This window comes from Theobroma cacao, chromosome 6 (assembly GCF_053813885.1).
Source record: "Theobroma cacao isolate CCN51 chromosome 6, ASM5381388v1, whole genome shotgun sequence".
Taxonomy (NCBI): Eukaryota; Viridiplantae; Streptophyta; class Magnoliopsida; order Malvales; family Malvaceae; genus Theobroma; species Theobroma cacao.
In genome coordinates, this window is record NC_142644.1 from 24,660,082 (window position 1) to 24,674,483 (window position 14,402).

At 35.1% G+C, this 14,402-nt stretch overlaps 2 protein-coding genes across 2 annotated transcripts; both read left to right on the top strand.

Annotated features, from left to right (window-relative positions):
• The first annotated feature begins 85 nt into the window (after positions 1-85).
• On the top strand, positions 86-5,823 carry LOC18596113 (WAS/WASL-interacting family protein). Its single transcript, XM_007024389.3, has 3 exons — positions 86-295; positions 483-680; positions 5,221-5,823. The coding sequence occupies exons 1-3, from the start codon at positions 253-255 to the stop codon at positions 5,541-5,543; spliced, it is 564 nt and encodes a 187-aa protein (XP_007024451.1). The 5' UTR covers positions 86-252; the 3' UTR covers positions 5,544-5,823.
• A 2,817-nt stretch (positions 5,824-8,640) lies between these two features.
• On the top strand, positions 8,641-13,645 carry CYP90D1 (cytochrome P450, family 90, subfamily D, polypeptide 1). Its single transcript, XM_018123186.2, has 8 exons — positions 8,641-9,160; positions 9,588-9,912; positions 10,436-10,585; positions 10,677-10,922; positions 11,544-11,633; positions 11,772-11,957; positions 12,112-12,236; positions 13,209-13,645. The coding sequence occupies exons 1-8, from the start codon at positions 8,937-8,939 to the stop codon at positions 13,300-13,302; spliced, it is 1,440 nt and encodes a 479-aa protein (XP_017978675.2). The 5' UTR covers positions 8,641-8,936; the 3' UTR covers positions 13,303-13,645.
• Positions 13,646-14,402: the final 757 nt, after the last annotated feature.

Below are 14,402 nucleotides of genomic sequence, written 5' to 3' on the forward strand. Positions count from 1 at the left end.
AATGACGTTTCACTAACATAGTGAATACATTTTAAATTCAGAAGTGCAAATTATTAACCTTAAGATAGTGGTGTTTCAGAGTAAACGAAAGTGCAACCAGAAACTAACTAGTTCCGTCTAAAGCTTAGATTAGTTGCTTAATATTTACTTAAATTAATGTGGTGGCTTTCCAAGTAGTCAAGGCATAGCTGCGTAGGCATACCAGGGGAACGTCAGGGATCAGAGAAAGAGGAAAAGGAATCTCATCTAGCAATGAGCGAAGGTCCAAAGCTCTACACCAACAAACCTAAAAAAGGTAGAAACAAAAAACTTAAACTAATCTCGAAACCCATCATTCTTTTGTACTTGAATTCCTTTTGTTTTAAACAAAAAGTAATCTTCCTTTTAACTTTTTTTTGTCCGGGCTTTCTTTGCTTCTCAAATAATAGTGGTTTATGGGTGTCCCTAATTTGATTCCTTATTCTCGATTGCAAAAACTACAGCTCAACTGAAACAATTTCAAGAGCAACAAAAAGGAAAGGATTTTGCTCCAACATCATCAGCTGCAGCAGCATCATATACAATGGGGTCTCAGACCGCTACCAATCCTCCACCACCACCTCAGCCTCCAAAGGAATCGTTTGCGAGGCGTTACAAGTTTCTTTGGCCTCTTCTCTTGGCTGTCAACCTTACTGTTGGAGGTCATTTCCTTTCTTTTGAAATTGTTTAATGCTTAGGAGTTTAAATGGGTTCTTTTCAATTTGGCTTGAATTTTGATTTTTATGCTTGTTGAATGCATTGCTTGATTCTGTTGTCCATGGGTAATTTGTTGTTTGAAAGAAGTTTAGGGCTTAAGAGGTTAATATGTTGGAGAATTTTTTTTGACCGATCATATTGATTGACCATAGTTCAGTTTGAGAGTCAATAAATATATTTGAGTGTTAAGAATTTGTTAAATGCTCTGTTTTTTTAGTTTGAACATCAGGGGAGCACCCGTATTCTGTTGAATATGGACTTTTTTTTATGGCTTCTGTTGGTTATGTGGTGTTTGCTAATTATCTCGTTTGATTGACACTCTTCGTGTACGACAAGAATGGTAAAATTTCAATGAGGGATGGCCACAATGTGCTAAGGGTTGACAATTTAAGTCGAGCTGATAAAATCCCAAAGCATCCAAATTCATCTATGTGTATGTTGCAAACCTTCTGATTGGCATTGGTAAGTGGTTTTGAATAAGCAAACATGCCCACAAGAAAAGTTGGTGTGGTAGTTTAGCAGTAACTAAGAGGTTGCATTACAAGACAGGTTTTCCTTGTGAATTATTAAGTACATGATACATCCCCTGATTATAATTCTTCTTTGTTGCTTTCTAATAACCATGGGAAATGTATGGTGTTGTGTGACACCTTTTTTTTTGTACATATTCAGTTATTTTCTTTTCCTTTTTCTAGCTAACAGTAAGCCTTCTGTTCTTCGATCATCTGTTGTCTCAAGTGTTTGCTAGTAACAATATGCACTGCATGACACGTATGAGTGCTTATGTTGAAAAATTGACCCTAGGCTTACTTTGTTGAAGGTTGCTTAAAATTTGCTCATTCACAGTTGGTCTTGGCATGCTACAGTGTTACAAATACATCTAAAGTCTCAACTAACTGTTCTGTTTAGACAGTGGATGCCTATGTTAAATGAAGACATATTTAGCTGTTGATATTTATCTAAGAAACTTAGGCACTCCCAAATTTGGCAAATAGTCTATTAGTTCCATTGCTAGATGGTCCTAGGAATCTTAAAATTGTCTTGCGGGCATGACTGTTTTCTGCTGAACCATATCTCTATAGGGGAGTAGCAAATAAGAAAGCATCTTTGCTTGTTGAATACTTCTCTTAGGTGTAAACCTGGTTTAGTGTGTTTAAGGGGTGTAACATACACACACAGACACAAACATACCCATACTATGTTATGTTTCGACTAGAAATTTTCTAGCTTTCTAAGCTTTCAAAGTAGCATTGGTTAAGGTTATGTTTCTCTACATGTGAGGAAGGAAGGTAAGAGCTTATATTAAGGCCTTAAAAAATCCTTCAATTATGTTAGTGACATATGAAGTGAAAGTAAATACTTTAAATTTAAAGTTTCCCTTCCTTGTATCTATTAGATTAAGCATATGATGGTCTTTGTCTATTGCAGGAAGGGCAAGAGTGATAAGCTCTTCAAGTGCATTCTTATTTGTTCTGTTTGAGATACATTGATTTAAATCAACAATTTTGGATTTAGTTTACCCTCCTATGGATTAATTGGGAATTACTAAAATATTTGCAGGTTATAGCTCTCATCATAATCATATCTAAAGGCCATACTTAGGTACAGAATGACTTGGAATTATAATGTTTATAATTGTAGGTGATAGCTGTCATAGAGATTTGCTTAGGAAAATCAATGTATCGTGCTATTTGAGAGTATGTATGTGCTATCTGGAAACTAGTAATATAAGGGAGATAAGTGTATTTGTCTTGAGCAATATCTTGAAGTAAAATGCACCCAAATTGAATCTTAAAGATATATAGTGGAGTTGTCCCAACTTAAGTTAGTACTCTCTGTTGTACCTTCAGTGATTTGAATGATGACAATGCAGAAGACAGAATCTGGACCATCTAAATGTTGTTAATACTGAAGGCTGGTCATGGCCCATGAATGTCAATAATATGTTCAGAGTTGGACTCTTGTGAGGATTCTGGAAGGATACCATCAAGGCTTTTATTAGTTGTTGCTTTTACTAGTTTATGCTATTTCTTTTCTGCATCCTCAAACTTGTTATAAAGCAAAAGCAAATGGTAGGGTATAAAATCATAATTGAATAAAAATGAGTAAATAGTTAAAATGTAACACCAATTCTGACATAATTGCTTCCCATAAAAGTAAAATCATGTTCCAAGAAAATTAAAGTTTCTTGTCCTACACACTGAAACTGTTAACTTTTAAATCATCAAAAATGTTAGTTGCTTTTGTAACAGAATGCACTTTTTGTTTTTTGCTTTTGGAAGTAAAATGTGAGTAGCAAATGCAACAATCAAATGGAGCCTAAGATTGCTAATAATGTATGAAAGTGATTTTGTAAATTCCTGTCTTTCATGGGAACCTTTTTTCATTATTTATGACTCTGAATTTGGTCCATTGGTCAGTTGTTGCTTTTCTAAAGAAATGTAAATATAACCTAGCTTCAATGGCTTTTATTTAATTGAGAGGGAATTCATTTTGCAGTTATTTCTGTTGCATATCATAGATTTGGGTGCTTAAAATCTCTTTAGTGTCTTTGTTGGGTGTAACTTGTCATAGATGTGGTGCATTGCATTATTTATGCACCTTCTCTAAGAGAATTGCTTCACAGATCTTCTCAATAAAACAATAAAAGACTATTCTGCTGTCATAATTACTTATTTTCTTTATTGGATAAACATATTAATGCTACCAATATGATGACATATTAAGTGTATGTCTCAATTTGCTTGATGGTTTTGATGCAAAAGATATGGAAATGATAAGCAATTTTGTTATCCTTGGTGCCTAAGATTTTGAGATATGACGAAAATGAAACTATTGCACCAATTTTGACACTCTAAGCATGATAAGGTGCGTCTGCAACTTTGAATTTCTCTCTTGTTCAATCATATCCTAACACAACTCAACTTAACCCAGCTATAATCCTAGTGCTTGGGATTGGTTATAGGTTCTTTGTGTATTCTTCTCTGTTTGGAAGAATACTTTTGGTGTACCATTTAGCACTGATCTATTGTTATGTTTTAGTACATGTAACTGAATGAGTAATTACTTCACAATTAGAGAATAATTTATCTTTTACTTGTTGAAGTGACCAACCATACTCTTTAGACCTTCACATAGAACAACACATTATGATAAGTAAAGGAAAATATCATCTTTAGGAGTAGAGATGATGAGTTGGCACGTTCGAATACTATGATAATTTCACCCAAGTAGATTATTTTTCAACTATTTAAATATTTAGTTAAGCTACAGAGATGGAAACATTAGCTAATTTCTCTGGTTTTCACCCAAAAGGGGAGCTTGGGTTTATGTAGAGATATAAATGAGTACCGCTTAAGTTGGGTGTATTTACAATCTAAAGCTTATTGGATGAATGGAGTTAAATATTTTTAGTAAATTGGCTGTAATTAGCATTCATTTTGGGGGTTAGTAAATGTTTGTATGCAAACACCATGTTATAGTATTCTGTTAAATACATATTACAAACTCAAGCACTGAGCATTATGAAGTAATTATCTCCATATTCTTCGGGGCTTATAATGATGATGATGAGCGAAAATATTCACAATTTGTCCCCTGCACCCACCAACACAATGACTGCTCAGCTGTTGATTGATTTGATATGTGCATCAACATATTAGTGATCAGTTGAAAACTGTAATAGTCATAAGTTAACTAATGGGAGATTACTGGTGTAGTTGATTGCTATAGTGTTCATATAGTAATTACTTTTAGATGAAAGTTGAACTTGTAGTCTCCAATCAGTGAAAGCATATCTTTTATGCGCTTTTGAGTGTCAATATAGCAATTACTTTTAGATGAAAGTTGAACTTGTAGTCTCAGTGAAAGCATATCTTTTATGTGCTTTTAGTTTTGTCTCTAGCTTTTTGCCCTGATGATTACCGACAGAGAGCCTGAATTACGTTTAAAAGAGATGAAAATGAGCAATTGCTCATTGGTAATAAAGAATGTCTTGATGTGTTGTTTCTGGATTTCTTTCCAGTGTCGTGTTCCTATAATTACCAATAGTTAATGATAATAACCTTTCGATGTGAACAGGACTAGCTGGTTTTAATAAGCTATAACTTTTCTTTTTCCTCTATATATGTTGTTTAGTTGAGGAGCACATCTTGATTGCTTTTTGTTGTCAAGCTGTAATAATTAGCATTAACGGTTTGTTTCGTTTTTCGTGGTATCTGGTTGTATTTACAGTTTCATCATTTTATCTTGTCTGACAGAATCATATTTTGTATTGTGGTCCATCCCACCAACTTATGACACCTGGTCTGTCCTTCTTCCCTCCACCCCCCTCCCCTGGTCCCAACTCAACTTTTTAATCTTATTTTCTTTTTTATATTGTCAAACTTGTGAATGTTGGAGGTTTTAGGTGGGATTCTTGACAATTTAATTTCTCAGAAACATGATTTGCAGCTTGTCTGATAGAAATTTGTATGATTGATGTAGCTTACCTTTTCATGAGAACAAAGAAAAAGGATACAAGCATAACTGAAGAAGATGTTGCAAGAGATGTTGGTGCGACTCCTGTTTCAACTACAACTGTCACTGCTCCTCCAGTTACTGAAAAGCCCTTACCTTCACCATCCATTACACAACCTGTGAAGTTGGTTGAACCCATTCCTGAGAGCCAGCAGCGTGAGCTTTTTAAGCATATACTGGAAGAGAAAAGGAAAATCAAACCAAAAGACCCCGAGGAGAAGAAGCGCCTTGATGAAGAGAAAGCCATACTCAAACAATATATTCGAGCAGAATCCATTCCTCGGATATGACTGATAACCCTTTTGTTTAAACTTGGATATGACCTTTTTCTTTAAGTATTTTGGAAGTTTGGTTTCCGTTCAATTGAATTTCAAGTTCTCTTGTTTTTCTTAATATTTTGGCTTGGTAAAATCTGCAACAAATTGTATCATTTTCTTGAGAAGTACTTTCCTAGTCTAATTGTCGCCCTGTAAATTTCACACAAGGGGTAATGTTCATGACATTGTTGCCTACTCTGCCACTCTTACATAAATCTGCAATGTATAATTGGAGATTAGATGATTGCTGCCACTTTTGTGTCTGCTTGTTAAACCATCAGCTGGCTTCCAGCGGCAGACTTCCAGAAGTGAATAGAACTTGAAGTCCAGTCAGACTGATCTGTTTTGGGGGACCTAAATTGTTCAACTTGATAGCCTGTCCAAGTTCAAGTAAACAACAGTGTGACTTAGATTTCAGTAATTTGGAAAAAAAAAGGAGCAGTGATTCATACACCACCAAAACTTCATCTTCCTTTTGAAGTGGAGTAAGCTTTGGCCTTCCAATACTTTTTCTGGCCGTGGGTTGCCTTCTTATATCTAAATTGTCAATGAAGTAGTAGGGGTGTTTATAAGGACAGTGCTTATTTATACTTACCGAGCCCAGCTTAGTCCACATGATTTACCAAACTTAGATTTCAGTTCATGCTTTCTCAACCTTAAACCCACTCGTCTACTTTGAATTAGCAATATCAAGTCAAGAAAATGGATGGACTATGGAATAACTCATGAATTTCATCTTCATATCATCATTATCGTTGCAATGGGGGAATTCAATCTCATTTGCCGTCTCCTTTTGTTTTAAATATGGAGATGAAAGGCATATTCTCCAACTTCAAGGTGTAGAGATTCACATGGGCCTAATGCAACTATGCAAGCATGCACGATTTCCAAAAAGGATGTGGATAGACCCCCTAATTCTCAAGGTTCCCACATCATGCAGAACCAAACCAACTACAAAACTACCTAACGGGCTGATATTCTAAGCTCTACAAATGAATCTTTCTTTCCCCCAAATATCCCCTAAGTAATACGAATATAATCCAAGGTTTCTAAATTTCTTTAACTTTTCAAAGAACATAGCAATGTATCAAATATACCCTATATATTCTCTAGGATTCTTAAAAGATATAATAGAATTAAACAAATGCAACCCATAAAAAGAACATGAGAGAGAAAGCCGGATGATTAGCAAAGCAATTTGATGCAATCATGATATGGAAAAATTAAAGTATTAATTTAACAAAACATAGATACCTAATCATAAGTTAGGGTTGTTTGAACAAATGGGCAAAAGGCAAGCCACGGAATGGAGCTGGGAAATTAGGAAATTAAATATCACATGGGCAATCAAGAAAATGTGGGGGCCATTGTGATGAATATTGAATCAAATCTGACAACAGTCAAAGGAGGAATTTTATAAGTTAAGAAAAGCTAGGTTTATAATGGGTTTCATACTTTTGTTTATTTTCCTTCTTTCTGCATTCTGAAATGACATTTTTGCCTCAACCAAGCCATGTTTGATGCTCTATTTGAGGGCAATCATGACCACCCATTTCATCTTTTTGATTGAAAAGTTTTGGCATGTTTATGTTTATTAGATTAAGGGTGGCATAGGGGCAGATTGACATAATTTAAAGTATTTTTTGGGTATATAAAGAGAGGTAGCCACATGCGGCCTCTCCCATATAAAATCAGAAAGGATGGGCATGAAAGTAACATGAGAGGTTGGCCTAGGATTTTTGTGTATGTATTTGTATCAAAGGATTGGGTCATAATTTCATTGGAGAGAGAGAGAGAGAGAGAGTTAAGGACAAAACAAAAGTTGCGAGAAAGAAAGAGAGAAAAAGGAAAGGGAAAACAAAAAAAAAAAAAAAGAAAAAAAGAAAAGATATTGATGATGTAGAGAATGTGGTTGGACTTATTGAATCTCACATGAAAGCACGAGGGCAGCCAGCTGCTGCTGCTACCCTGCACCTGCCAAGGGAAGAGGGCCTGGCCTGGACGCCCCTCATCAAACCCACAGTTACCACAAGATCAATCATGCCACTTTGAGTGGGGACTTAGTTTCCCCCTTCTCCCCCTATTATTATTATTATTATTTAATTAACTTTATCATTATCATCAAGGGAATTTCTTTTACAGCAATATTTATTTTGTTCTCTTTTCTTTCACCTTGGTAACAATTATTTGGCGCATGCTACCCATGATTGTAACCAAACTCTCCTCCCAATGGGGGCCATACAAAGGAAAAACTCATTCATGGGATATTTCTTTCTCAACATGTTTTCACGTTTCCCTTCCTCATTCAACCTTTTTTCTTATTATCATTAATACACACTAACAAGGCACTATTGACTGGAATTTCAGGATTTCTTTATTCTTATAATCACACATGCATGGTTTTGCTCCCAAACTAACAGCTCCTACTACCTATCTATTATCTTAAATCAAAGTGCTTAAATACCTTATAACAATATTATAAATTTTAGAATCAAATCTTCATATAAATGTTACATATATATATATACTTGGGTGAAATTATTTCCCCCGACTCCACCCTCTACAGTTTGAGCAGATCCAGATGTACTTTCCCAAAGTTGTTTTTTCCTATATATAGGAAACAATCATGCGACCGTACAATAAAAAAGAGAAAAAAAAATAGTAGTATGGTATCAGTCTTGATGCCATTCCGTGCTTTTCCATGTACTTCAATTCAATATTAATATATTTGCATTAACATGGATATACTGTACAACTGAAATTTGACTTGTTTTGTTTACTTGTTGGGTTATACAATGGGAGATCTCTTTCTAATTCTTTCTTTTACCTAAACTTGAAATTATATATAAAGGGAACCTTTTAACTTATAATTCACCTGCCCTGTGTTCATTGGCAACATTATGTAATTAGCTACTGTTAAGCATCAACTATTGGAACTTTGTGTCTAAAAGCAACAAAGGGATCGGTGCTCTCCAAAAGGAACCGGACCCCTTGTATATAATTATATAATGCATTAGCTCATTGAAATGCAATTCTAATTCGCTTATCCATGCATGATGCATCTCCCAGTACAAATATTCTCTCCCTAACTGGATTCAAAGCTCCAACCCTTTTTTTTTCTCTCTCTGTCGCTCACTCGCTGGCTTTTTTTTTCTTAGTTCTTTCCTTTTTTCATCCACACGCGTGCACGTACGCATGCATATCATATTTCCATCACAACACAAATTAAGAAAAAAAAAAATTGTCTGTTGAGAGTACAACTGTTTACTAGCATGATTAAGGGTATTTAAGAGCAGCACAGAGAGAGAGAGAGAGAGAGAGAGCGTGCGTGCGTGCGTGCGGGCGGGGAAGAAAAAAAATCCATCCATGATGGAGAGTTCATTGTGGGTTGTGTTTGTGACAGCAGTTTTGTTTTGCATCATATATCTCTATAGCAAAAGCAAGTTGAGTCTAAGATCATCTTCATCAAAAAACTCATGCCAGCTTCCGTTAGGAACTCTCGGATGGCCTTTTATTGGGGAAACCATCGAGTTTATCTCTTGTGCTTACTCAGACCGCCCTGAGAGCTTCATGGATAGGCGTCGCCGCATGTAAGTTTTATTTACTATATATATATATATATATATGACTGTGTATTTCTCAGCCTTCTTTTATTTTCTTTTTACCCTAAATATATATATATATATATATGTTTTAATGTATACTAAAATTTAAATGAAGATTTCATGTCATCATCTTCAGTACTTCACCTAATCTGTGGTCAAAGCTGGTTCCCTAAATTTATTTCTATGTATTATTTCTTTAAAAAAGTGTCAGAACAAGTACCCTTAAGTGTGATTAATTTTCCTTTACTTTGATGAATAATATGATGCTAAAAAGATTAGGGTTACTTTTTGATTTTATATGTGGTTTCAATACATAACTAGAGTCAAGGCAGTGTTATTACAAATTATGAAGATAAAGGAAAGCTATAAGAAGAATATATATATATATGTGTGTATATGGGTTATTTTGCAGGTATGGCAAGGTGTTCAAATCACACATATTTGGAACTCCAACTATTGTTTCAACAGACGCAGAAGTGAGTAGATTTGTTCTACAAAGTGATGCAAAGGCTTTCGTGCCCTTTTATCCGAAATCCCTCACTGAGTTGATGGGAAACTCCTCCATTCTGCTAATCAATGGGAGCTTACAAAGGAAAATCCATGGTCTTATAGGATCCTTCTTCAAGTCTCCACATCTCAAAGATCAGATCACTAGAGACATGCAAAATTATGTCCAACAATCAATGGATAAATGGAGAGATGATCAGCCCATATACATACAAGATGAAACCAAAAATGTTAGTGCCTTTCTCTCTTTGAGTGTGTTGAAGTAAATATTCCTTTCATTGAAGTTTGTTCTCTGGCATTAGTTTTCCCTCAAAGTTTTAGGATAACTTTTTGAAAAGAGTTCCTCCCAGACACAGGATAAAACAAAAGATGCCATCTCTCTTAAATCTATATCTGGTTTTTTCTTCCAAGTTCGAGGAGTTTCATAAGGAAGCAGCTAGGAGCCCCCCCAAAAGACACAGGGAAAAATAAACAGCACACGCAGACAAAATCACACACGTGCGCACAAACTCTCTCTCTCTTAATCTCTATCCCCTATATAGTGAAAGGAATCATTGAAGTTTGAATTTTATCTCTGGCTTCTACTTAAGTTTAAATACAGTTTTGCTGGAAAGTAAAAACAACCCAGTTGAGATCATGGGGGTTACAATGATTTTGCATAAATAATTTTGTCTGAGAAATTTGCTTCACAATGATTGTGCTATATATTCCTTTTGAAAAGTTACTAAGAAAATACCCTTTTCTTGTCTCCAGATTGCCTTTCAAGTACTAGTCAAGGCATTGATTAGTTTGAATCCAGGTGAAGAAATGGAACTTCTCAAAAAACAGTTCCAAGAATTTATCTTAGGCCTAATGTCTTTACCTGTAAAAGTACCCGGAAGTCAACTTTATCGATCCTTGCAGGTAACTCTATTCAAATTTAATTTTTCTATATTAGTGTTGTATATATAGATGTGGGAGTCTAAGAAGGAAACCTGTTGAATTTCACTTCCAGGCAAAGGAGAGAATGGTTAAGATTGTACACAAAATTATCCAATCTAAAAGGAATTCTGGCATCTCAACAGTTGCAAAAGATGTGGTAGACGTTTTGCTCAAAGATGCTAGTGAACTATTAACAGATGATCTAATAGCAGATAACATGATTGATATGATGATCCCTGGTGAAGATTCAGTGCCGGTCCTAATGACTCTTGCAATAAAATACCTTTCAGATTGCCCTGCTGCTCTGCATCAATTGACGGTATGCACTTTTTCTATTGGAATTTATATATCAGCAGTATCATGTCGCTCCTTTATTTCCTTGAGAAAAATGCCAATCTCATTTCAATGACTCATTGGCATTATGTTGCTATCATAATCTAGCACTAATTGACTTGGGGTCAGCAAATGCCTATTTAGAAACTTTGGAAAGTCATTTTGGATTAGTATATTTTCTTTGGTCTACTGTGAGATTCAAGACCTTTTTTCTTTTTCTGACTAATTTCAACTTGTCACTGAAGTGATTTGCTTGTCCTTATAGGAAGTGTTTGCTTGCCACCAGTTATTATTTGACCATCTAGGCACAAATGGCATGCTTGACTAGGATTGCCATGATCACTTGCTAGGGTTTTGTCCACACTATACATAATTTCTACTTGATAGCAACTGCCCTTTCTAATCGATATAACTCGTATGATATACCTTTCAACTTGCCAACAAGTCGGTCTTGAACCGCCTCCCTACCCACCCAAAATGTATATCTTTAAGACAAAGCAGCAAACTTATGCTTTTAAATATTCTTTAAATTCTAATTCTATGGATACTGTTGCATGTTGGTAATATTCTTGTTTAGGTTTTCTGATGACCTCTGAAAATTTTTTAGGAGGAAAACATGAAGCTGAACAAGGTCAAAGCGCAGAATGGAGAGCCATTGATTTGGAGTGATTACTTATCATTACCTCTTACACAAAGCGTAAGTTCAACCAATAAAATTAAGATTGCATTACATATATATCGCAGAAAGGAATGATATGGGACTAAAAGAAATTAAACTAATTAATTAATTATTAGCTTGCTTCAATAATTAAGGTTGCATTATATGGTTAAGCAGGTTATTACAGAGACTCTCAGGATGGGAAACATTATAATAGGGGTCATGAGAAAGGCCATGAAGGACATTGAGATAAAAGGGTATCTAATACCAAAAGGATGGTGCTTTTTTGCGTATTTTAGATCAGTTCATCTTGATGAAAATCACTATGATTGGCCTTATCAGTTCAATCCATGGAGATGGCAAGTAAGAGTTATCTGACCCTTTTAATTTCCTTTTGGTGCTACATATACATAAATATATATATATATACACACACGTACATACATTGTCCTTCTTCTGCTTGTTATCTATTAATGTTGCTTAGCATTAAACTCATAGACTGGGGGATTCATCACAGGACAAAGACGTAATTAGCAGCTACAACTTCACCCCATTTGGAGGTGGGCAAAGGCTGTGTCCTGGACTTGACTTGGCCAGGCTGGAAGCTTCCATTTTCTTACACCATTTTGTCACTACTTTCAGGTAACAAACACTCCCAATTTGAGCCTTCATATAAAACTAAAAACTGGAATGAGGTACTTGCTTTTTTACATTTTAAAGGGACAAACCAGGGAAGAGCCACCTTTGAAGGCTGTCATGCACACTCAAACACTAGTTTTTTCTTCACTTTTACCACATGAGCCAAGACAAAATCATAACAAAAGAGACTGAACTTTCTGTCCTTTTGGGCTCAGTAGCTGTTAACAAGGCATCGCATTTCCATATATATTTGCTTTCCAAGTACATGCAGTTTGGTGTTTGTAACATGTGATGATGACCTTCGAAAACCATACTCCATTCATCTTTTCCCTGCTCAGACATGTGTTCAAACTATACCAAACCCCAAGTCTTTCACCAGAAGAAACACAGACAAAATTCATAGCTAAAACTTTCAGCTGAAAAGCCAAATTCCATGAATATTGTTCCCTTGATGGGTTGAAGCACATGTGGCCGTGGCCAAACTGATTTAATTAGAATCATTCAATTTATGGGGTCTCACTTTAATTTCTTCCATGGATTTGGCATTTTCAAAATTTCTTTTTTCTTTGGTCAAATGCATTGAGCACATAACATTATTAATCAAATCACGCATACAGGTCTTTGCCGACATTGATTATATAATGCCTGTATTAAGACTAGCTTTATGGTACATAAAAGTTTGACTACAAAAAGATATTGCTAATGCTAATAGCCATGCATTTTAGGGTTTAGACCAACAATGGATGCTGTCTGATCTCGATAATTAAAATTATTCAATGCTCTAAAACCTATTTAGTGTATATTTATTAGCCAGGGGGCTTTCCACTAGGTACAAGGCTAGATATTTTTGTTTAATATAGCTAGGAGAAAAACAATGTACATGTGATCTTGGTCTCACCCCTAATATCTTGACTGTTTGATTTTATGAATTTTAAAAAGAATTAAAACTAATGAATTCTCTGAACTCACATGCAGATGGGTGGCCGAAGATGACACGATTGTCAACTTTCCAACAGTAAGAATGAAGAAGAGAATGCCGATTTGGGTCAAAAGAAGGGAAGACTCCTAGTAACCTAAGCTTGCTTTTGGCTAAGAAAACTTTAAGCAGAAACTTCCAATCCAATGATGAAAGACAACCCAGCAAGAAATTCTCAAAGCAAAGAAAATAAAAAGGGTTCTGCCACAGTGCACACGTGTGGGGCGGCATTGACAAGTTGACATGTTCATCCTCTTTCATAGGATAGGGACATTGCAGATTTAGACATTAATTGGACGTAAATATTATATATATTTTAACTATGGGACCCATAAATTATCCCTTGATTTTGCATTATAATTCCCTATCCCTCTTGTTTTTCACCTCAGCAATATGTACAATAATAATAATAAAGTAATAAAAGGTTTTTTATTAAGCTAGTCTCATTTTTTCTCCTTCTTCTTTTTCTTTGGATGAGATCAAATAACTTTCTTCAAAATATCTAATCTAATTGTTTTGCTGTTGTAAATGGATTAGACTTTGTGATGTATAGCACGTGGATATATCAATTAAGTTGATTCGGGACACATATGTTATAGGCTGTTATCATGCATGTTCATATACATAGATATGATCCGGAGAGGGTTGTTATGTCCCTCTACGTGCTACTCTGCTCTTCTACCTTCAAAATATGATAGTAGTCTTTTGTAACAAAAATTAAATAATAGAATCAATATTTATACTTCTTTTTTTAAAAAAACACCTAGTGGAAAAGAAAATTATGACTGTCATGTCATGGGTTCCAAATTGAACCATACATTACTTCTGGAACTTGTATGGAATTCAATTGAAATTACAAAAGCCTCTGTTGCCACATTTAGGATGAGGATGGTTTGAAAACACTAACAGTAAGCTTCATTTACTGAAGATCCATATGTCGTAATCTTCCCAAATTTAGTTATACTAGCATAATACATGGATTTTCCAATTGCATAATATATAATTCCATGATCTTCATTTGAAGCATGGAGCAACCTAGTTTTCAACTTTACTGTGTTCCACATACATAGATGTAGAAAGCTCTCTCTTCGAATTTTAGGGGCGCCTCTTGATATATGTCTTGCCACTTTTGACGTACGAAAGTTGTTTGTCTCTTTTGTTGACTTGACCGACATGGTTACAAGTTTACATAT